Genomic DNA, 25,917 nt, shown 5'->3' on the forward strand with positions numbered 1-25,917 from the left:
TCCAGTCTTTCCATCACCATTGGAAACTTTTATTGCTGTTTATCAACATGAGGACCAAAGTTGTGCAAATGAAAGTCAAAGAAGCCATTATGAGACTGAGAAACAAGAATAAAACTGTTAGGGACTTCAGCCAAACCTTTGGCTTACCAAAATCAAATGTTTGGAACATCATTAGGAAGAAAGAGAGCACTGGTGAACTTACTCTTTGCAAAGGGACTGGCAGGCCAAGGAAGACCTCCACAGCTGATGACAGAAGAATTCTCTCTATAATAAAGAAAAATCCCCAAACACCTGTCCGACAGATCAGAAACACTCTTCAGGAGTCAGGTGTGGATTTGTCAATGATCACTGTCCGCAGAAAACCTTGTGTGGGTTTCCTCCGAGATCTTCGGTTTCCTCCCACATTCCAAAGATGTACTGGTATGTAGGTTAATTGGCTTGGCCAATGTAAAAAAAAATTGTCCCTAGTCGGTATATAGGATAGTGTTAATGTGCAGGGGTCGATGAGGACCCGGTGGGCCCAAAGAGGTTGTTTCCGCGCTGCATCTCTAAACTAAACTAAAAAGACTTCATGAACAGAAGTACGGAGGCTACACTGCAAGATGCAAACCACCGGTTATGTGCAAAAATAGGATGGCCAGTTATAGTTTGCCAAGAAGTATTTAAAAGAGGAACCACACTTCTGGAAAAAGGTCTTGTGGACAGATGAGACGAAGATTAACTTATATCAGAGTGAAGGGAAGAGCTAAGTATGGAGGAGAGAAGGAACTATCCAAGATCCAAAGCATACCACCTCATCTGTGAAACACAGTGGTGGGGGTGTTATGGCCTGGGCATGTATGGCTGCTGAAGGTACTGGCTCACTTATCTTCATTGATGATACAACTGCTGATGGTAGTAGCATAATGAATTCTGAAGTGTATAGACACGTCCTATCTGCTCAAGTTCAAACAAATGCCTCAAAACTCATTGTCCTGGCGGTTCATTCTACAGCAAGACAATGATCCCAAACATACTGCTAAAGCAACAAAGGAGTTTTTCAAAGCTAAAAAATGGTCAATTCTTGAGTGGCCAAGTCAATCACCCGATCTGAACCCAATTGTGCATGCCTTTTTTCTGCTGAAGAGAAAACTGAAGGGGACTAGCCCCCAAAACAAGCATAAGCTAAAGATGGCTGCAATACAGGCCTGGCAGAGCATCACCAGAGAAGACACCCAGCAACTGGTGATGTCCATGAATCACAGACTTCAAGCAGTCATTGCATGCAAAGGATATGCAACAAAATACTAAACATGACTACTTTCATTTACACGACATTGCTGTATCCAAAACATTTATGGTGCCCTGAAATGGGACTATGTATAAACACTGCTGTAATTTCTACATGGGGAAACAAAAAATGTATCAACATGGCCTTTATTAAAATCTGACAATGTACACTTTTACCACATGTGATTTTTTTGTATTGCAAATATCAAATTGTGGAGTACAGAGGCAAATAAATAAATGATGGGTCTTTGTCCCAAACATTACGAGGGCTCTGTATGTTGAGCGAATGCTGCTTTGCTTAATGGCAGCACTTTGTTCTTTGTACATTACACTCTGGAGGTCTTTTTCAAAGTTTGTGCATACAACTATTGCTCGAAATACTGATGTAACTGAGACTAGCCGGGCATGGACCCGTCGGGCCCAAATCTCTCCTGCGTGCAGAAGCGGGAGAGCTCTCCTCACCCCTCCCTCATTGGCTGCCACTCCCGTCACTCGTGCGGGTCCTGCCCCCTCCAAGCAGCAACCCTCCCCCAACTGCGCACGCGCGGATGGGGCGGCCATCCTACGTAAGTATTAAAGTTTAAAAAGTGAACGGCGGCCATGTTAAGTAAGTATTAAAGTTTAAAAAGTGATTTTTAAATCTCTCCTGTGGGCCCGACAACACTCTGTGCAAACCTCTCCTGCAGGCGTGACAACCCCCGTTGGGTGCAAGCCTCTCCTGCGGGCCTGGCAACCCTCCCCCAACTGAAGATCCGTGGACCCATTGGCCCCCGGCCAGTATCCTCCGGGGCCGTGGGCAGGCGAGGGGGGACAGGAAAGGGCAGAGGGAGTCACTCACCTCTGTCCTGGACGGCCATTGCATCGGCCGGAGCGAGCCGTGGACCCGTTGGGTGGAAACCTCTCCTGCAGCGGCAGCTCGGCGGCGAGGGCCATCTTGTTTGACCCCCTGCTGCCGCACTGCACCACGGGAGGAAGGTCGGGCGTGGGGCACGCCGGGACGGGCGCTGGACCTGCGGGCGGGGGGTGGGGGGGATGGAGGGCGCATTTAGTAAAGTTTCAGCTCGACGAACTCAGCACCCCCCCCCTCCTCATTGGCCGCCACTCCCATCAATCTGGCGGGTCCCAATGTGACGTCGAACGCAGCTGACGGCCAGGGAAAAATGGAGAGGTTAATTTTTAAACTTTAAAATGTCAATAACTTTAAAAATATAACACCAATTTGAAGGAAGCTTCCTCCAGCCCACCCCAGGATAAAGGTGAGTAAGGTGGGCCTAAAATTGTCACACTGTCGTGTACCGTTTTGGCTGAATTTCCGGATCAACGGACACGAACGGTGAAACAAACAAACAGACAAACAGCAAAACAAACGGCCAAAAACAAACAAGATGAGAGTTTTTGTAATGTATAGACAGACAGACAGATGCTGCACTGTACCATGTCACCACTCAGGTGAAGTAAAAGATTTCACACCACTGTATTAGAAACAGTAAGATTTTACTTGTAAGTGCACATCAGGTTGGACCACATTGCAGTTGAAAACGTATATTGCTTAAGTGACGTTGCCAACCCTGTAATTATGCTAAATATAGACACAATAACCTCAGCGGATCAGACAACATCTCTGGAGAAAAGGAATAGGTGACGTTTTGGGTCGAGACCCTTCTTCAGGAACTTCCCGAAACGTCACCTGTTCCTTTTCTCCAGAGATGCTGTTTGACCCGCTGAGTTACTCCAGCTTTTTGTGTCTTATCTTTGGTTTTAAACCAGCATCTGCAGTTCCTTCTGACACAGTAATTCTGCTAATCAGACCAGTGAATGGCACGTTCCCTTCTTGTGAAAAATGTTAAGGAGCCGGTTGGGTTTTGGGAAACACTGTAGCCTTCATGGTAATTCTCACTCTATGTAACCCACGTATTTATTTTGTTGATATTGTTGCAAATGTAGGATTTTTAATTCCCATCCATGACATGTGTCTGTTTCTGCTAGTTCTCCTCCTTTACCATTAATTTTATTTTTCTGACTCAAAAGCCTCCTTGTGTTGGAAGAGAGTTGGGTCAGGGCAGCACAGATTTAGGGTGAGAGGAGAGGAATTTAAAGGAGTAACTTCTGAGGCGTAGGCTTTTCTCATTGAGGGTGATGGTTATCAGGAACGAACTGCCAGAGTAGGTGGTGGATGTTGCGTTCGAAAACATCGAAATGCTTTGATAGATGGCAACGTTTTTTTCTTACAAGAAAACAAATATTCAGATCTTTTAATGAAGATATATTCAATTGATGCAAAATATATTTGTGGTGGGAAGCAGGCTGGGATTCCATAGTGAAGACTGCAAAGAGTATGTTGTTCTAGGGTTTTGGAACAACCTTTATGAGATGAGTGACCTCGATATTACCCTTGGTTTTGACGTCCAAAATAATTGTCATGTTTGAAGCCGTGTCGTGAAGTTAAGTGAGCACGAAGCTTTGGCATTAGCTCAGGATTGTTCTGGAAAGAGCCGGACTGAAAACCATTTTCCAGAGTAAAATTATTTTCCTCCAAGACGCACATTTGAATTATAGTCTCAACCGCAAATGACTGTGGAGATGGAGTCATAGAGTCTTACAGCGTCTTGCACAAGAGTCCTAGTTTTGTGTCATCTGCAAACTTGCTAACCGTGCCATTCATTGATATAGACGACAAACAGTAATGGGCCCAGCACCAAACCCTGAGGCACACCACTAGTCACAGGCCTCCAGTCCAAGAAGCACCTTCCCCCATCACCCTCTGCTTCCTTCCATGATGCCGATTTTCTATCCATTCAGCTGTCTCTCCTTGAATCCCATGGAATCTAACCTTCCAGAGCAGCCTAGCATGCAGAATCCCATCAAATGCTTTACTAAAATCCATGTATGCAACGATCTCTCCCCCTACTTAATTTCAGCATGCCTGTCTGGGAATTGTGGATATTCCCAGTCTGTTTTCGATCACATACTTAATTTTAAAAAAAGCTTATACTTTACTCCCAATCATTGAAATAAATTGAAATTTCTATTCAGATAATTAGGCTCCTCTATGTAATGTTTAATAAAGCAGTTGAAATATATTTGATTATAGATTTTAAAGTCCTAGATTGTGTTTAATGCATTTTAAGATCTTAGTTATGGGTGTGCAGTTGATTTACGTAGTGGGTTTATTGCAATTTAATCAAAATTCATTGCTATGGTAAATACATTAAAATGTGAAAAAGAAAGGAAAAGCTAATGGAGTTTCTTTAAATGTGAAAGGAACTTTGTACTGTTGTCCATATTCCATTGAACATTGATATTGTTGAGAGTTTATGCTTGAATGATTGATAGTTACTTAGAGCCATTGAGTTATACAACATGGCAATAAGCCATTCAGCCCAACTTGTCCATCGGACAATGACGTTTTGCTGAATTATCTGAAATACCTGCATTTGGCACACATCCCTTTAAAAATATTTCCAATCTATGAACCGGCCTAAATGTCTTTTAAATGTTATAATTATACCTGACTCGACCACTTCCATTGTACGCACCACACTGAATTCTGACCTTTCTACACCAACTTTTCTGCTTCATATCCTTTGTGATAAAGGCCAACTAATTTCTGTAACTACATGCTGCTTTTCTTTGTGTTTCATGTACTAGAACCACAGGATCATTTTGTATTGTAGCATTTTGTACTTTCACTCCCTCTAAATAATTGGCTTTTTGTTCTTCCAGATTAGATCAACTCACATTTCCTATATTGTGCTCCATCTGCCAACTTCTTGTTAATTCACTTAACTAACCCATCACTGTTGTTTTGCAGTTCTTTGTGCCCAACTCACAATTTACTAATCCACTTACTTTTCCAAAACATCAGCAAATATGGTAAGAGTGCACTCAGACTATCAGGCTCCTCAAGGACCGAGTTAGTGAATTGGAGCAGCAGCTGGATGACCTGCGGTCTCAGACCGACTTAAGAACATCCTCGAGAGGGAAGGTGAACAGCGGGAAGTAGTTGTGCATGTAGGCACAAATGACGTGGGTAAGAAGTGGAAGGAGGTTCTGCAAAGTGAGTATAGAGAACTAGGTAGGAGGCTATAAAGCAGAACTTCTAGGGTGGGCATTTCTGGGTTGCTTCCAGTACCTCGTGGTAGTGAGGTTAGGAACAGGGAGATGGGGGATCTGAATGTGTGGCTGAGGAGTTGGTGCAGGATTTAGATTTCTAGATCACTGGGATCTCTTCTGGGGCAGGGGTGACCTGTACAAAAGGGACGGGTTGCACCTTAACTGGAGGGGGACCGACATTCTGGCAGGCAGGTTTGATAGTGCGACACAGGTGGGTTTAAACTAAACAGTGGGGGTGGGGGGGGGGGGGGTTGGGGGGCACTTGAAAGCTTTGTGCCTTAATGTGAGGAGCATTCGTAATAAAGTGGATGAATTTAATGCGCAGTTAGTAGTTAAGGAAGATGGTATATGAATTACGGAGACATGGCTCCAGGGTGCCCAAGGCTGGGAGCTAAACATGCAGGGGTATTTGATATTCAGGAAGGATAGACAGAAAGGAAGAGGAGGTGGGGTGGCATTGCTGGTTAAAGAGGAGATTAATGCAATAGCAAGGAGAGACATTAGCTTGGATGCTGTAGAATCGACATGGGTAGAACTGCGAAATAGCCAAGGGCAGAAAACGCTTGTTGGAGTTGTATACAGACCACCAGACAGCAGTAGGGAGGTTGGGGATAGCATCAAGCAGGAAATTAGGGATGCGTGTAGCAAAGGTACAGCAGTTATCATGGGTGACTTTAGTCAACATATAGATTGGGCCAACCAATTTGGTAGCAGCGCTGAGGAGGAGGAGGATTTCCTGGAATGTATACGGGATGGTTTTTTAAACCAATAAGTCGAAGAACTGACTAGAGGACAGGCCATCCTAGACTGGGTATTGTGTAATGAGGAAGGATTAGTTAGCGATCTTGTTGTGCAAGGCCCCTTGGGCAGCTGTGACCATAATATGGTGGAGAGTGACACGGTATCTGCATTAGGATGGAGAGTGACACGGTTAATTCAGAGACTAGGGTCCTGAACTTAAAGAAAGACTTTGAAGGTATGAGACGGGAATTGGCTAGGATAGACTGGCAAATTATACTTAAAGGGTTGACGGTGGAGATGCAATGGCAAAGATTTAAAGACCGCATGGATGAACTCCAGAATTTGTTCATCCCTGTCTGGCGAAAAAATAAAACGCTTCTGTCGTCGTCCAACGTTGACAGAATTGGTCGCCCGAAGCGTCACAGAGTGCATCGTGTCCTCTTTTCCGGGGGATGGCCACGAGGAGGCTTCTGTCATGATCCCCCATTAATCTACATTATCTTACTTATAACTATTATTTATTGACCTTATTATTTGTATTTTCCTACCTTGTCTCCTTGTTCTGTATTTTTATGCTCTGTGTAAAACACTTTGAATTGCCATTGCTGTATGAAATGTGCTATATAATTAAACTTGCCTTGCCTTGATGCATGATTGAGACCTGAAATATGGACAATTTCTCCCCTCCCCATTCCCGAGATGGTCATAAACATACAGCACGGAAACCTTTGTCCTCTGGCCAACTCATCCATGTTGACCAAGATATCCCATCTAAGCTCGTCTCGTTGATGCTGTTTGACCCACTGAGTTCCTCCAGTAATTTGTTTTCTACTCCAGATTCCAGCATCTGCAATCTCGTGTTTCTCACAGTGCCAGTACTGATGACGAATCATCATTTTGTATGGGGCCAAATTAACTCTCTTGTATACGCTGGAATTGAGATGGATGAGAGGGGATCTTATTGAAACATATAAGATTATTAAGGAATTGGACACATTAGAGGCAGGAAACATGTTCCCAATGTTTGGGGAGTCCAGAACCAGGGGCCACAGTTTAAGAATAAGGGGTGGGCCATTTAGAACGGAGATGAGGAAATACTTTTTCAGTCAGAGAGTTGTAAATCTGTGGAATTCTCTGCCTCAGAAGGCAGTGGAGGCCAATTCTCTGGATGCTTTCAAAAGAGAGCTAGATAGAGCTCTTAAAGATAGCGGAGTCAGGGGGTATGGGGAGAAGGCAGGAATGGGGTACTGATTGTGAATGATCAGCCATGATCACATTGAATGGCGGTGCTGGCTCAAAGGGCTAAATGGCCTACTCCTGCACCTATTGTCTATTGTAAAAATGCACTTCGTGATCTGTTCGTCTACACTGCACGCTGCCTCGGAAAAGCAGCCAATCACAATCAAAGACGTTCCAACCCGGTCACTCCTCCTTTTCCCTTATCCTGTCCGACAGAATGTACAGATGCTTGAAAGTGCACACCGCACACAGCTTCTTCCCCACCTTTTTCAGGGTTCTAAACGGTCTTTCCTTGAGCTCGGGCATTGTTTGATTCACCTCTGTCCCACTCGGACATTGGACTTTGTCTTAAGGAACTTATGCACTACAATACTGAGATCTATATTTTGCACTGTATCTTCCCCTTTGCTCTATCTAGTGTACTTGAGACTGAAATGATTGTATTTCTGACCTGTTTCGATGGCATGCAAAACAAAGCTTTCCACTGTACCTTAGTAGGCGTGACAACAATAAACCTAAAACAAGTTGATTTGCAAAACACTAATTCCTCTTTTTCGTCATGTGTTTTCTCTCTTAGTGGTTTGATCGTACCTGAGAAGAATGGGAATGGAACAATACCAGAAGTTGTTTCAAGATCTGGGTATGCTTTGCTGCATTTTTTCAGTGATGCCGCATATAATCTGACTGGATTTAACATAACGTACAAGTAAGTGTCAAGCATTACTTAATTGTAAGTAGAAAGTATTGTGTAAGCGCCTCGTGTATTTACAGTTTGATTATGAATGCCACAAGTGAATTTTCGAGGATTAGTGGACATAGGTTTAAGGTGAGGGGGGAATGATTTAATAGGCACCTGAGGGTTAACCTTTTCACACAAAGGTTGGTGGGTGTATGGAACGAGCTGCCGGAGGAGGTAGTTGAAGCAGGTACTATTGCAGAATATATCTCATCTATCATTTTACAGATTTTTGTTATTTTTCTTTTAAAATGTTTCTGCAAGTTTCTGCCTACTAAAATGGCGTCATGACATGCTTCGATTTTTAGGGTCGAGTGGTCTATCTTGTTCCTCTAGTATCTATGGTCCCACCTGCCAGCATTTGGTCGATAACCCTCCAAACTGGTCCTATCCATGTGAATTGAGAGTAGCCTAAACTCCTCTGTTAGTCGATGAAACCCCTTAAAAATGTGACGAAAATTCACTCTTATCATTCTACCACTCTTTCTCACTGTCATTTATTGGCCACATGCCTTGTTCCAATTAATAATTTTGCCATGTACACTTTTGAGGCAAAGAACAGGTTGGTCTTTCCTTTGTTTTTCATTTGGATGTATCTTCACTTGTTCAGCAGCTGGAGCCCTTGAAACTGATGACTATTCTTACAAGATCTGAAACAGGTTCTGTTTCTCTGATGATATTACTTGTAATTTAGGAAACCTAATAAACTATCGACCAGCTGAGTTTTATTATTGCAATCCAATAAACGGAATTGCATTGAATTATGTATCAACAAAAGTAAATCAAGTTTTATTGCTTATGGTTAAATCTTATAATGGGGGACAATGCAGTAGATTGCTTTGACTCATACGGGTCCTAGCACCTGGACAATAGACAATAGGTGCAGGAGTGATCATGGCTGATCATTCTCAATCAGTACCCCGTTCCTGCCTTCTCCCCATACCCCCTGACTCCGCTATCCTTAAGAGCTCTAACTAGCTCTCTTGAAAGCATTCAGAGAACTGGCCTCCACTGCCTTCTGAGGCAGAGAATTCCACAGATTTATAAATCTCTGACTAAAAACGTTTTTCCTCATCTCTGTTCTAAATGGCCTACCCCTTATTCTTAAACTGTGGCCCCTGGTTCTGGACTCCCCCAACATTGGGAACATGTTTCCTGCCTCTAGCGTGTCCAATCCCTTAATAATCTTATGTTTCAATAAGATCCCCTCTCATCCTTCTAAATTCCAGTGTATACAAGCCTAGTCGCTCCAGTCTTTCAACATACGACAGTCCCGCCATTCCTGGAATTAACCTTGTGAACCTACGCTGCACGCCCTCGATAGCAAGAATGTCCTTCCTCAAATTTGGAGACCAAAACTGCACACAGTACTCCAGGTGCGGTCTCACTAGGGCCCTGTACAACTGCAGAAGGACCTCTTTGCTTATAAATACTTTACGGGTTTATAGATTGGATTTCGATGTTATCCCCTTGCCATTTCTTCCCTAGGATATCACATATACTCAACACACTTAAAAACGATCTGGAAACGTGAATAGCATTCAGAGCAATTTATTGATATGTGCAGGAAAATGTTCATGGCAGTATGTTTCTGATCTTCCAACAAAGGAGAAACAAAGAACTGCAGATGCTGGTTTACAAATAAGTACACAAAGTGCTGGAGTAACTCAGCCGGTCAGGCAGCTGCTCTGAAGAACATGGAGAGGTGATGTTTGGGGTCGGGACCCTTCTTCTGGCAACAATGGAGACCATTTGGAGGATGAAGGGACTGTTTCTGTGCTGTACTCTTCTTTAGAATATATTGATCACAAAACACTTATGTTTTGGATTAACTAGAAAAGGCGAATGAGCAACCAAAGTAAAACGTAGTTCATAAGAAGAAATCAACTTGCAATGGAATAGAAGATAGGCACAAAATGCTGGAGTCACTCAGCGGGTCAGGCAGCATCTCTGGAGAAAAGGAATAGGTAACGTTTCGGGTCGAGGCCCTCCTTCGGCAAGCAAACATTAGTTTAGTTTATTGTCACATATTCCGAGGTACAGTGAAAACCTTTTGTTGCGTGCTAACTGGTCAGCGGAAAGACAGTACATCATTACAATCAAGCCATCCACAGTGTACAGATATATGATAAAGGGAACAATGTGAATAACGTTTAGTGCACGATAAAGTTCAGCAATATCCGATCAAAGATAGTCCTCCAATGAGGTTTCACAAGATGCTGGAGTAACTCAGCGGGTCAGGCAGCATCTCAGGAGAGAAGGAATGGGTGACGTTTCGGGTCGAGACCCTTCTTCAGACTGATGTCGGGAGGGGGCGAGACAAAGATAGGATGTAGTTGGAAGACAGTGGGAGAACTGGGAAGGGGGAGGGGAAGGAGAGGGACAGAGGAACTATCTGAAGTTAGAGAAATCAATGTTCATACAGCTGGGGTGTAAGCTGCCCAGGCGAAATATGAGATGCTGTTCCTCCAATTTGCGGTGGGCCTCACTATGACAATGGAGGAGGCCCATGACAGAAAGATCAGACTGGGAGTTGGAGGGGGAGTTGAAGTGCTAAGCCAGTGGGAGATCAGGTTGGTTAAGGCGGACTGAGCGAAGGTGTTGATCGAATGCGTTTGGTCTTGCCGATCTAGAGAAGTTGACATCTGGTCGATGTAGAGAAGTTGACAGTTCTCCCACTGTCATTCCTCTGTCCCTCTCCTTCCCCTCCCTCTTCCCAGTTATCCCACTGTCTTCCTGTCTCCAACTACATCCTATCTTTGTCCCGCCCCCTCCCCTGACATCAGTCTGAAGAAGGGTCTTGACCCGAAACGTCACCCATTCCTTCTCTCCTGAGATGCTGCCTGATCCGCTGAGTTACTCCAGCATCTTGTGATACCTTCGATTTGTACCAGCATCTGCAGTTATTTTCCTATTCCTCCAATGAGGTAGATCGTTGCTCAGTTCTGCTCTCTAGTTGAGTAGGAAGGAACTGCAGATGCTGGTTTACACCAAAGATAGACACAAAATTCTGGAGTAACTCAGCGGGACAGGCAGCATCTCTGGATAGAAGGAATGGTTGATGTTTTGGGTTGAGACCCTTCAGACTGAGCTGAAGAAGGGTCTTGAGCCGATATGTCAGCCATTGCTTTTATCCAGAGATAATGCCTGTCCCACTGAGTTACTCCAGAATTTTGTGTCTATCTTCTGCTCTCAAGCTGTTGTAGGATGATTCAGTTGCCTGATAACACCTGGGAAGAAACTGTCCCTGAATCTGGAGGTGTGCGTTTTCATTCTTCTATACTTTATGCCCGATGGGAGAGGGGAGAAGAGGGAGTGGCCAGGATGCGACTCATCCTTGATTATGCTGCTGGCCTTGCCGAGGTGGTGTGAGGTGTAAATTGAGTCAATGGAAGGGAGGTTGGTTTGTGTGCTGGTCTGGGGTGCTTCCACATTTCTCTGCAATTTCTTGGATGGAGTTGTTCCCAAACCAAACCGTGATGCATCCTGATAATCGAGCTCTCTGGATAACAAAAGAGTTTTAGGGGGAAGATTAAGCAACAAAAAAAAAAGCCGCAGATGACAAGTGTTGTAAACACCAGGGAGAAATAGGATAATTACAAAAGAACCAGGAAAAATGAAAATTAAATGACGTGTAAAGAGGGCACATGAGAAAAGATTGCCAGCATAAATGAAATCTAGATATCCTCTACAGACATATAAACAGTAATAAGGTCATACATAGAGGAGTGAGGCTCATTAAACACAAAAAGGGAACATGCACATGGGGGCTGAGGATGTTATTTGAAGTATTAATTGAATAGCTTGCATCTGGCTTCAGCACAGAATTGGGTGCTTCCAAAGTAAGAGTAAAGGAGGAGATTGTGGAGATGCTGAATACAAGACAAATTGATAGCATGGTGTTATCCATTCCCTCCACAGTTGCTGCCTGACCCACTGAGTTACTCCAGCACTTTGTGTTTTGCTCAAGATTCCAGCATCGGCAGTTACTTGTAAGTCTGAGTAGTAAGAAGTATTGATAATAAGGCTAAGTCATCAGGGAAGATGGGAGGCATCCTAGGATTGTGAGGTAAATTTCAGAGAAAATCAAGGGGAGCACTGCCTACATTTTTCCAATGCTCTTTGCAAGTGAGGGGAGTGCATGTGTACATTGGGCTTATCCTTGCTTCCTTGCTCAAAACAAAATAGAGTAATGATAAGCCCAACAAATACAGGCCAATTAGTTTAACTCCAGTGCAGAGAAAGCTTTTAGAAACATTGATCTGCGTAACCTGAATAATCATCTGGATGGAAGTAGATTAATTATGGCAAGTCAGCATGGATTTGTGAAAATCAAATAACGCTTCACCAATTTGACAAATTCCTTTTCATGAATTGCCAAAGAATTGATGAAGGTAATTCAGTTCATGTGGTGTTCATGGACACTGAGGCTTTTTGTAAGTACTTGGTAACAGGCTGATCAGAACAGTTGACACGCGTGGCATAGAAGGGCCATTGATAGCATGAACGTGGTTATGTTGGCTACATAACAGAAAACAGAGGGACACGGTGAATAGAAACAAAGAACTGCAAAGGTGAGGACCAGAGGATGTAGGTTGAGGACCAGAGGACGTAGGCTGAGGACTAGAGGACAAAGGTGAGGACCAGAGGATGTAGGTGAGGACCAGAAGATGTAGGTAAGGTTCAGAGGAGATAAGTGAGGACCAGAGGACGTCGGTGAGGACCAGAGGACGTAGGTTGAGGACCAGAGGACATAGGTTGAGGACCAGAGGACAAAGGTGAGGATCAGAGGACGTAGGTGAGGACCAGAGGATGTAGGTGAGGACCGGAGGAATATGTGAAGACCAGAGGACATAGGTGAGGTTCAGAGGAGATAAGTGAGGACCAGAGGACGTCGGTGAGGACCAGAGGACGTAGGTTGAGGACCAGAGGACATAGGTTGAGGACCAGAGGACAAAGGTGAGGATCAGAGGACGTAGGTGAGGACCAGAGGATGTAGGTGAGGACCGGAGGAATATGTGAAGACCAGAGGACATAGGTGAGGTTCAGAGGAGATAAGTGAGGACCAGAGGATGTAGGTGAGGACCAGAGTATGTAGGTGAGGACCAGAGGACATAGGCGAGGACCAGAGGAATAGGTGAGGTTCAGAGGAGATAAGTGAGGACCAGAGGAGATAAGTGAGGACCAGAGGAGATAAGTGAGGACCAGAGTATGTAGGTGAGGACTAGAGGACAAAGGTGAGGACCAGAGGACGTAGGTGAGGACCAGAGGACGTAGGTTGAGGACCAGAGGACAGAGGTTGAGGACCAGAGGACAAAGGTGAGGACCAGAGGATGTAGGTGAGGACCGGAGGAATATGTGAAGACCAGAGGACATAGGTGAGGTTCAGAGGAGATAAGTGAGGACCAGAGGAGATAAGTGAGGACCAGAGGATGTAGGTGAGGACCAGAGTATGTAGGTGAGGACTAGAGGACATAGGCGAGGACCAGAGGAATAGGTGAGGTTCAGAGGAGATAAGTGAGGACCAGAGGAGATAAGTGAGGACCAGAGGAGATAAGTGAGGACCAGAGGAGATAAGTGAGGACCAGAGGACATAGGTGAGGACCAGAAGACATAGGTGAGGACCTGAGGAATAGGTGAGGTTCAGAGGAGATAAGTGAGGACCAAAGGTCGTAGGTGAGGACCAGAGGACATAGGTGAGGACCAGAGGACATAGGTGAGGACCAGAAGGCATAGGTGACGACCAGAGGACGTAGATTGAGGACCAGAGGACGTAGGTTGAGGACCAGAGGACGTAGGGTGAAGACATAGATTGAGGACCAGAGGACATAGGTTGTGGATCAGAGGACATAGGTGAGGACATAGGTGAGGACCAGAGGACATAGATTGAGGACCAAAGGACACGTTTATGGTGAAGGGAAAAAGATTTAATAGGAATCTGAGGGGTGACTTTTTCACACAAAGGGTGGTGGGTGTATGGAATGAGCTGCCAGAGGAGGTAGTTGAGGCAGGCATTATCCCAATATTTAAGAAACAGTTAGACAGGTACATGGATAGGACAGGTTTGGAGGCATATGGACCAAATGCAGGCAGTTTGGATTAGTGTAGCTGGGACATGTTGGCCGGTTTTTGGGCTGAAGGGCCTGTTTCCACACTATAGCACTCCATGACTAACTGCAGATGCTAGTTTATACCAAAAATAGGTATATGGTTGAGAAACAATAATGCAAATGGCCTTTGAGATGTTGGGTTATTATTGCAAGAATAGATTGGTGAGTCTGGGATTGTTTTCCTTGGGAAAAAAAGGAGGCTGAGGGGAGACGATGGAAGTCTGTAAAATAATATGGGGTATAGACAAAGTGAATAGCGATAGGCAGTTTATGTTGGTGGAGAGGTCAAGGAATGAAGATCATAAGTCTAAAATAACGGAGAAAAGAAGTAAGAACAAGGAAGAAGGGCCCAAAGAACGTTCCCGACCCGAAACGTCACCTATCCTTTTCCTCCAGAGATGCTGCCCGACTTGCTGAGTAACTCCAGCTCTTTATGTCTATCTTAAGAACAAGGAAAGTCTTATTGTGCAAGCCATGGTTAGAACCAAGAATGCATTGACTACAGGTTTGCTGGAGGCTGGTTCTTTATGGCTTTCAAGAGAGAATTGAATAAATATTTGGTGATAAAAAGATTGCTCGGCTACAGAGAAACGCGTAGTAGATGGAATTAGATAGCAACTCTAGTAGAGAGCCAGCCTGGACACAATGGGCTGAATGGCCTCCTTTGCTAATGTGATCATTCCGCCATCCAAGATTCGATGAATTTTTATAATTTTTGAATTAAAAATAAACATAATTATTGCTGTTTTGTCACGTATTCCTTTTTCCCAGAGATACCGCCTGACCTGCTGAGTTACTTTGGCATTTTGTGTCTATCTTCAGTGTAAACCAGCATCTGCAGTTCCTTCTTACACATAATTATTACTGTCTTTCCTTTGGCAAACATAGCTGGAAATGCTGGTTCTCGACTGTAAGCTGCAATAAATTGTGGATGGCGAACAGACTGGATGTAGAAGATTGAAACTTTATTTGCAAACAGCTGCTGTTTAGTGCCATTAGCGCTTTATGCATTTGCTTTTTTACTTTAGTGTTCCATTTTAATGTTGTTCAATTTGCGCAGTATGAAACATAAACTATTTTACTATCAGGTGGGGGGAAAAAAGTCATGGATGAACTACCTTGATGCACAAAGATCTAGATTTAAATTCATGAGTTCTTCAGCCAAGCTTCAGAGCTTACTCAAATTGGAGAAGCGTGCTTCAATAATTATGGATTAGTGAAGACTAAATATAGGTCACAACGGCTTTAGTTTACTTTATCCCATTAGAGACTTCCTGCTTGCCACGTCTATGCTGGGTGAAGCAGGATATTTTGTATTGTGACGTATGTTTAGTGCGCCAAAGTGTAATTCCGATGGTCACTAGTTTACAAGTTATATAAGTAAAATTAGGCCATTCGGCCCATTGAGTCTACTCCGCCATTCGATCATGGCTGAACTCTGCCCCCTAATCCCATTTTCCTGCCTTCTCCCCATAACCCTTGACACTCATTCTAATCAAGAATTTGTCTATCTCTGCCTTAAAAATATCCACTGACTTGGCCTCCACAATGAGTGGTAATGATTTCCACTGATTAACTACCCTCTGACTAAAGAAGTTCTTCCTTGCCTCCTTTCTCAAAAAGCGCCCTTTAATTCTGAGGCTGTGCCTCTGGTCCTAGACTCTCCCACCAGTGGAAACATCCTTTCCACATCCACTCTATCTACAGTGCATGCAGAAAGTATTCATACCCCTTCACTTTTTCCACATTTTGCTACTTTACAGGCTTATTTTAAAATGGATTAAAAAAAATTTTGAATCATCAATCTACACACAATACCCCATAATAAAAAAGCGAAAGTAGGTGTTTAGAAATTTTTGCAAAGTAATTAAAAAGAAATAACTGAAATATCACATTTACATAAGTATTCAGACCCTTTGCTATGACACTCAAAATTGAGCTTATGTTCATCCTGTTTCCATTGATTATCCTTGAGATGTTTCTACAACTTGATTGGAGTCCACCAGTGGTAAATTAAATTGATTGGAGATGATTTGGATAGGCATACACCTGTCTATATAAGGTCATGAAGACAAAGGAATTGCCGTAGACCTCCGAGACAGGATTGTATCGAGACACAGATCTGGGGAAGGGTATAAAACAATTTCTGCAGCATTGCAGGTCCCGAAGAGCACAGTGGCTTCCGTCATTCTTAAATGGAAGAACTTTGGAACCACCAGGACTCTTCATAGAGCTGGCCGCCCGACCAAACTGAGCAATCAGGGGAGAAGGGCCTTGGTCAGGGAGGTGACCAAGAACCCGATGGTCACTCTGACAGAGCTCCAGAGTTCCTCTGTGAAGATGGGAGAACCTTCCAGAAGGACAACTATATCTGCAGCACTCCACCAATCAGGCCTTTATGGTAGAGTGGCCAGACGGAAGCCACTCCTCAGTAAAAGGCACATGACAGCCCGCTTGGAGTTTGCCAAAAGGCACCTAGAGGGCTCTCAGACCTTGAGAAACAAGATTCTCTGTTCTGATGAAATCAAGATTGAATCTCTTTGGCCTGAATGCCAAGCGGCATCGCTCATCACCTGGTCAATACCATATCTACGGTGAAGCATGGTGGCGGCAGCATCATGCTGTGGGGATGTTTTTCAGTGGCAGGAACTGGGAGACTAGTCAGGATCGAGGGAAAGATGAACTGAGCAAAGTACAGAGATATCCTTGATGAAACCCTGCTCCAGAGAGTTCTGGACCTCAGACTGGGGCGGAGGTTCACCTTCCAACAGGACAACAATCCTAAGCACACAGCTAAGACAACGCAGGAGTGGCTTCGTGACAAGTCTATGAATGTCCTTGAGTGGCCCAGCCAGAGCCCGGACTTGAACCCGATCGAACATCTCTGGAGGGATCTGAAAATAGCTGAGCATCGATGCTCCTCATCCAACCTGACAGAGCTTGAGAGGATCTGCAGAGAAGAATGGGAGAAATTACCCAAATACAGGCGTGCCAAGCTTGTAGCGTCATACCCAAGAAGACTTGAGGCTGTAATCGCTGCCAAAGGTGCTTCAACAAATTACTGTAATGGGTCTGAATACTTATGTAAATGTGATATTTCAGTTATTTCTTTTTAATTACTTTGCAAAAATTTCTAAACACCTATTTTTGCTTTTTTAAAATTATGGGGTATTGTGTGTAGATTGATGATAAATAAAAATGAATTTAATCCATTTAAAAAAAAGGCTGTAACGTACCAAAATGTGGAAAAAGTGAAGGGGTCTGAATACTTTCTGAATCCACTGTACACCTTTCATTATTCTGTAAGTTTCAATGAGGTCCCCCTTCAACCTTCTAAACTCCAGCGAGTACAGGCCCAGTGTTGTCAAACGCTCATCATATGTTAACCCACTCATTCCTGGGATCATTCTTGTAAACCACCTCTGGACTCTCCAGAGCCTGCACACCCTTCCTCAGATATGGGGTTCAAATTTGCTCACAGTACTGTAAATGCGGCCTGACCAGCACCTTATAGCACCTCAGCATTACATCTCTGTCATGTAAGGCCATGGAAGGCGTGTGCTGTTTGGGCTTAGTAAAGGTGGATTTGGTATTTTGACAGGTGGGAATTGCAGTATTCTCCTTATTTCTGCTTCTCTCCCACCTTGCCAAACTATCCCAGCTAACCTCACCTCGGCCCAGCATAATCAAGGACGAGTTTCACCCCAGCCACTCCCTCTTCTCCCCTCTCTCATCAGGCAAGAGGTATCAGTTACAGTTACCGTTTAATTTATTGTCACGTGTACCGAGCGAGGTACAGTGAAAAGCTTTTGTTGCGTGCTATCCAGTCAACGGGAAGACGATACATAATTGTAATCGAGCCGTTTACAGTGTATAAGGGAATGACATTTTGTGCAATGTAAACCCAGCAAAGTCTGATCAAGGATAGTCCGAGGGTCACCAACTAGGTTGATAGTAGTTCAGGATCTTCTCTGGTCGTGGTATAGGTGTGAAAATGTACACCTCCAGATTCATGGGCAGTTGCTTCCCAGCAGTTTTCAGGCAACTGAACCATCCTACCTAAAGTACAACTAGAGAGCGGTCCTGAGCTATTATCTACCTCATTGGAGATCCTCGGACTAACAGTAATCGGACCTTACTGGACTTTTATCGTGGACTCTTGCTTGGTACACGTGACAATAAAGTAAACAAAACTAAACGTGGCAAACAGTATCCCACTAGGATATTGATGGATGGAGTTCAGTGATTATTATTATTTCGTGTCATCGCACAATTGTTTGCCAATAGTGAGCAAATTTTAGTGCCACATCATTGGCCTCTGCAAGATCCTTTACAGTGCATGTGTCATGCAGCATGTCACAGCTCAGGAGATGTTCCATAGTCTGGAGGCCCCGTCCACACTCGCGGTCTGCCGCATCTTCAGTCTATCTCCACTTCAGCATGTTCGATTTGCTCCTCGGTCCTGCTCCCCGAACACACTCGGCCCCACTCCCCAAACACACTCGGCCCCGCTCCCCGAACACACTCGCCCCCCCCCCAACACACTCGGCCCCTCCTCCGAACACACTCGGCCCCACTCCCCAAACACACTCGGCCCCACTCCCCAAACACACTCGGCCCCACTCCCCAAACACACTCGCCCCCCCCCGAACACACTAGCCCCCCCCCGAACACACTCGGCCCCCACCCCCCGAACACACTCGGCCTCACTCCCCAAACACACTCGGCCCTGCTCCCCGAACACACTCGCCCCCCCCCCAACACACTCGGCCCCTCCTCCGAACACACTCGGCCCCACTCCCCAAACACACTCGGCCCCACTCCCCAAACACACTCGGCCCCACTCCCCAAACACACTCGCCCCCCCCGAACACACTCGGCCCCCCCCAAACACACTCGGCCCCGCTATCCGAACACACTCGCCCCCCCCGAACACACTCGGCCCCACTCCCCAAACACACTCGGCCCCACTCCCCGAACACATTCGCCCCCCCCGAACACACTCGCCCCCCCCCCCCCCCGAACACACTCGGCCCCGCTCCCCGAACACACTCGCCCCCCCCGAACACACTCGCCCCCCCCCCCAAACACACTCGGCCCCGCTCCCCAAACACACTCGGCCCCGCTCCCCGAACACACTCGCCCCCCCCGAACACACTCGGCCCCCCCCCCCAAACACACTCGGCCCCGCTCCCCAAACACACTCGCCCCCCCCCCGAACGCACTCGGCCCCACTCCCCGAACACACTCGCCCCCCCCGAACACACTCGCCCCCGCTCCCCAAACACACTCGCCCCCCCCCCGAACACACTCGCCCACCCCCGAACACACTCGCCCCCCCCCAAACACACTCGGCCCCACTCCCCGAACACACTCGCCCCCCCCCCCCCCCCGAACACACTCCCCCCCCCCCGAACACACTCGCCCCCCCCCCGAACACACTCGCCCCCCCCCCGAACACACTCGCCCCCCCCCCCCCCGAACACACTTGCCCCCCCCCCCCCCGAACACACTCGGCCCCGCTCCCCGAACACACTCGCCCCCCCCCCCCCCGAACACACTCGGCCCCGCTCCCCGAACACACTCGGCCCCGCTCCCCGAACACACTCGGCCCCACTCCCCGAACACACTCGGCCCCCCCCGAACCCACTCGGCCCCGCTCCCCGAACATACTCGCCCCCCCCCCGAACACACTCGCCCCCCCCCCCGAACATACTCGGCCCCGCTCCCCGAACACACTCGGCCCCACTCCCCGAACACACTCGGCCCCACTCCCCGAACACACTCGGCCCCCCCCGAACACACTCGGCCCCACTCCCCGAACACACTCAGCCCCCCCCGAACACACTCGGCCCCGCTCCCCGAACACACTCGGCCCCCCCCCCCTGAACACACTCGGGCCCCCCCCCCGAACACACTCGGCCCCCCCCGAACCCACTCGGCCCCGCTCCCCGAACACACTCGGCCCCGCTCCCCGAACACACTCGGCCCCACTCCCCGAACACACTCGGCCCCCCCCGAACCCACTCGGCCCCGCTCCCCGAACATACTCGGCCCCCCCCGAACACACTCGGCCCCCCCCCCGAACATACTCGGCCCCGCTCCCCGAACACACTAGGCCCCACTCCCCGAACACACTCGGCCCCACTCCCCGAACACACTCGGCCCCCCCCGAACACACTCGGCCCCACTCCCCGAACACACTCAGCCCCCCCCGAACACACTCGGCCCCGCTCCCCGAACACACTCGGCCCCCCCCCCCTGAACACACTCGGGCCCCCCCCCCCCCCGAACACACTCGGCCCCGCTCCCCGAACACACTCGGCCCCACTCCCCGAACATACTCGGCCCCGCTCCCCAAACACACTCGGCCCCACTCCCCGAACACACTCGCCCCCCCCCCCCCCTGAACACACTCGCCCCCCCCCCCCCCCCGAACACACTCGGCCCCGCTCCCCAAACACACTCGGCCCCGCTCCCTGAACACACTCGGCCCCGCTCCCCGAACACACTCGGCCCCCCCCCCCGAACACATTCGGCCCCCCCCCCCGAACACACTCGCCCCCCCCCCCGAACACACTCGGCCCCCCCCTCCAAACACACTCGGCCCCGCTCGCCGAACACACTCGGCCCCACTCCCCGAACACACTCGGCCCCGCTCCCCAAACACACTCGGCCCCACTCCCCGAACACACTCGCCCCCCCCCCCCTGAACACACTCGCCCCCCCCGAACACACTCGGTCCCGCTCCCCAAACACACTCGGCCCCCCCCCCCCCCGAACACACTCGGCCCCCCCACCCCCGAACAATCTCGGCCCCGCTACCCGGACACACTCGCCCCCCCCCCCCCGAACGCACTCGGCCCCACTCCCCAAACACACTCGGCCCCGCTCCCCAAACACACTCGCTCCCCCCCGAACACACTCGGCCCCACTCCCCGAACACACTCGCCCCCCCCCGAACACACTCGGCCCCGCTCCCCGAACACACTCGGCCCCCCCCCCCGAACACACTCGGCCCTGCTCCCCGAACACACTCGCCCCCCCCCCCCGAACACACTCGCCCCCCCCCCCCCCGAACACACTCGCCTCCCCCCCGAAGACACTCGGCCCCGCTCCCCGAACACACTCGGCCCCACTCCCCGAACACACTCGGCCCCACTCCCCAAACACACTCGGCCCCGCTCCCCGAACCCACTCGGCCCCACTCCCCGAGCACACTCGGCCCCCCCCACCCGAACACACTCGGCCGCGCTCCCCGAACCCACTCGGCCCCACTCCCCGAACACACTCGGCCCCCCCCACCCGAACACACTCGCCCCCCCCCCCCCCCGAACACACTCTGCCCCACTCCCCGAACACACTCGGCCCCCCCCGAACACACTCGGCCCCGCTCCCCGAACACACTCGGCCCCGCTCCCTGAACACACTCGGCCCCTCTCCCCGAACACACTCGGCCCCGCTCCCCGAACACACTCGGCCCCGCTCCCCGAACACACTCCGCCCCGCTCCCCGAACACACTCGGCCTCCCTCCCCGAACACACTCGGCCCCGCTCCCCGAACACACTCGGCCCCGCTCCCCGAACACACTCGGCCCCGCTCCCCGAACACACTCGGCCCCGCTCCCCGAACACACTCGGCCCCGCTCCCCGAACACACTCGGCCCCGCTCCCCGAACACACTCGGTCCCCCCCGAACACACTCGGCCCCGCTCCCCGAACACACTCGGCCCCGCTCCCCGAACACACTCGGCCCCGCTCCCCGAACACACTCGGCCCCGCTCCCCGAACACACTCGGCCCCGCTCCCCGAACACTCTCGGCGTCGCTCCCCGAACACACTCGGCCCCGCTCCCTGAACACACTCGGCCCCGCTCCCCGAACACACTCGGCCCCGCTCCCCGAACACACTCGGCCCCGCTCCCCGAACACACTCTGCCCCGCTCCCCGAACACACTCGGCCCCGCTCCCCGAACACACTCGGCCCCCCCCCGAACACACTCGGTCCCCCCCGCACACACTCGGCCTCGCTCCCCGAACACACTCGGCCCCGCTCCCCGAACACACTCGGCCCCGCTCCCCGAACACACTCGGCGTCGCTCCCCGAACACACTCGGCCCCGCTCCCCGAACACACTCGGCCCCGCTCCCCGAACACACTCGGCCCCGCTCCCCGAACACACTCGGCCCCGCTCCCCGAACACACTCGGCCCCGCTCCCCGAACACACTCGGCCCCGCTCCCCGAACACACTCGGCCCCGCTCCCCGAACACACTCGGCCCCGCTCCCCGAACACACTCGGCCCCCCCCCGAACACACTCGGCCCCGCTCCCCGAACACACTCGGCCCCGCTCCCCGAACACACTCGGCCCCCCCCGAACACACTCGGCCCCCCCCCGAACACACTCGCCCCCCCCCCCCCCCCCCGAACACACTCGCCCCCCCCCCCCCCCCGACAATGGGGGTTCCGTACGAGACAAACAAATTTAGCCCAAAATGTCCCGGCTGATATGGGACAGTTGGCAACCCTAGCCGAACATGATGCCAAGTTCATTTCTTATTTTCCCGTACATAATCCATATCTCTCCGTTCCCTACATATCCACATCCCAATCCAAAAGTTTCTAAATTACATTATTGTGTCTGCCTCAACCACCACAACTGGCATTCACAACCCTTTGTGTAAAACAAAACTTCCCCCGCATATCTCCTTTAAACTTTGCCCCCTCTCACCTTAAAGCTATGCCCTCTAGTATTTGATTTTTCATATAAACATTGAAAATAGTTGCAGGAGGAGGCCATTTGGCCCTTCGAGCCAGCACCGCCATTCAATATGATTATGGTCGATCATCCAGAATCAGTACCCTGTTCCTGCTTTCTCCCCATACCCCTTGATTCCCTTAGCCCTGAGAGCTATGTCTAACTCTCTCTTGTATACATCCAAAGAATTGGCCTCCACTGCCCTCTGTGGCAGAGAATTCTATCCTGGAAAAAATATTTTCAGTCAGCGCAAACAGCACTGTGATCATGGTTTGATTTCTGTTCAAAATGTTGAACAGCTGATAAATCTTCGGCAGGTCAACATTTTTAAAGTTATGATAAAGAATCTTTCGTGTCTGTTTAATTGGAGCCGCAATTTATCGTCTCATCTGAAATTCAGCAGCATGGCTTGGCATGTTACAGAATGGCACCCCTCTGTACTGCATGTTACAGAATGGCACCCCTCTGTACTGCACGTTACAGAATGGTACCCCTCTGTACTGCACGTTACAGAATGGTACCCCTCTGCATGTTCCCAATGTTGGGGGAGTCCAGAACAAGGGGCCACAGTTTAAGAATCAGGGGTAGGCCATTTAAAACTGAGATGAGGAGAAACTTTTTCAGTCAGAGAGTTGTGAATCTGTGGAATTCTCTGCCTCAGAAGGCAGTGGAGGCCAATTCTCTAAATGCATTCAAGAGAGAGCTAGATAGAGCTCTTAAGGACAGCGGAGTCAGGGGGTATGGGGGAGAAGGCAGGAACGGGGTACTGATTGAGAATGATCAGCCATGATCACATTGAATGGCGGTGCTGGCTCGAAGGGCTGAATGGCCTCCTCCTGCACCTATTGTCTATTATCTATTGCACTGCTCTGTAAAATCAGCCAGGATTTTGCATTCAAGTCTGGGGTGAAATTCAACACACTCTCAGTTGGACGCCACCACACTTTATCACCCATTTAATATGTTAAGTGCCTGTGGTGTTTACTCCAGCTGGAATAAATATGCACAGAGTTGACCTGTGTATGAAATCACACAGCTATTTTTTTCATTTGCCTCATTTAACTTGCATAACTTATTATCTTGCATAACATATTAGTCAGTTATAATGACGAGAATGTGCTATGGTTAAATGTTCAAATTTGTCGAGGTCAGTAGTTGTTCCTTAACTTTGCACTTAAATTGCCAATGGCCAAAACGTATGAGCGGATCATTAATGTTATTTAATATGCAACCGATTGTGCCATTTCCGCTTCGCAAATACTAACTGACTATCCATTAATTCTGTTGACCATGAATGTACTTTACAATTAAAGTCTGAGCTTACAGCAGAGGATGAAACTGTTAGGATGCTGAATCCATGTTTGTATGCAAGAACTATCTAGCGTGTAACATAGAGTCGTAGAGTCTTACAGTATGGAAGCAGGCCTTCAGCCCAACTTGCCCACAGCAGCCAATATGTCCCATCTACACGTCCCACCTGCCTGCATTTGGCCTATATCCCTCTAAACCTGTCCTATCAAAATATCCCTCTAAACCTGTCCTACCTGTCATAATATTTCTTAAAAGTTGCAATAGTATCAGCCTCAACTACTTCCTCCAGCAGCTCGTTCCATTCACCTATCACCCTTTGCATGAAAGAGTTACCCCTCAGATTCCTATTAAATCTTTCCCCCCTCACCTTAAACCTATGTCCTCTGTTTCTCAATTCCCCTACTCTAGGCAAGAGCCTCTGTGCATCTACTTGATCTATTCCTCTCATGATTTTGTACACCTTTATACGATCACCCCTCATCCTCCTGTGCTCCACGGAATAGAGTCTTAGCCTACCCAACTTCTCCCCACAGCTCAGTCTCTTGAGTCCTGGCAACATCCTCGTAAATCTACACCCTTTCCAGCTTGACAACGCCTTTCCTAAACATGAACACAATATACTGTACATGCGTGTATTTGTATGTGTATATGTACACACACTGAACTTTTTATTCTCTCTCGTTATTATATTGTTTACAGTGTACTATATTTACACATTCTGTTGTGTTGCTGCAAATAAGAATGTCATTGTTCTATCTGGGACACATGACAATAAAACACTTGACTCTTGATCCTTTTGAGTACTGATCCAGCTCAATTTTGAATGCTCTGATTGAATTTGCTGCCACTGCCATACACAAGTTCACAAGGTATAGGAGTAGAAGAAGCCATTCGGCCCATCAACTCTACTCTACTCTGCTTGCCAGGGCCAATGCTTTACCCTTCCACAATGGTAACACAACATAGAAAAGTAAAACAGAGGAACAGGGTCTTCGGCCCACCCCTTAGAAGACTGAGGGGGGATCTTATAGAAACATATAAAATTCTTAAGGGGTTGGAGAGGCTAGATGCGGGAAGATTGTTCCCGATGTTGGGGGAGTCCAGAACCAGGGGTCACAGCTTAAGGATAAGGGGGAAGTCTTTTAGGACCGAGATGAGAAAACATTTCTTCACACAGAGAGTGGTGAGCCTGTGGAATTCTCTGCCACAGAAGGTAGTTGAGGCCAGTTCATTGGCTATATTTAAGAGGGAGTTAGATGTGGCCCTTGTGGCTAAAGGGATCAGGGGGTATGGAGAGAAGGCAGGTACAGGTTACTGAGCTGGATGATCAGCCATGATCATATTGAATGGCGGTGCAGGCTCGAAGGGCCGAATGGCCTACTCCTGCACCTATTTTCTATGTTTCTATGTTTCTATCCCTGTGCCGAACATGATGCCAAGATAACTAACCCATCTACATTCATGTCCTGCAAGTGTAGGAAAATAACTGCAGATGCTGGTACAAATCGAAGGTATCACAAAATGCTGGAGTAACTCAGCAGGTCAGGCAGCATCTCAGGAGAGAAGGAATGGGTGACGTTTCAGGTCGAGACCCTTCTTCAGACTTCATGTCCAAATCATTTATATACAGCACAGCTTCCC

The 25,917-nt window shown here is 48.5% G+C and overlaps 1 protein-coding gene across 1 annotated transcript in view; it reads left to right on the top strand.

The window, feature by feature from the left end:
- atrn (attractin) overlaps positions 1-25,917 on the top strand; it is a 339,856-nt gene that overhangs the window by 74,611 nt on the left and 239,328 nt on the right. The window contains exon 4 of the mRNA XM_078406639.1: positions 7,940-8,068. Coding sequence (XP_078262765.1) covers positions 7,940-8,068 — 129 coding nt within the window. The remainder of the gene's footprint in view (positions 1-7,939; positions 8,069-25,917) is intronic.

This window comes from Rhinoraja longicauda, chromosome 1, assembly GCF_053455715.1.
Source record: "Rhinoraja longicauda isolate Sanriku21f chromosome 1, sRhiLon1.1, whole genome shotgun sequence".
Classification (NCBI taxonomy): domain Eukaryota; kingdom Metazoa; phylum Chordata; class Chondrichthyes; order Rajiformes; family Arhynchobatidae; genus Rhinoraja; species Rhinoraja longicauda.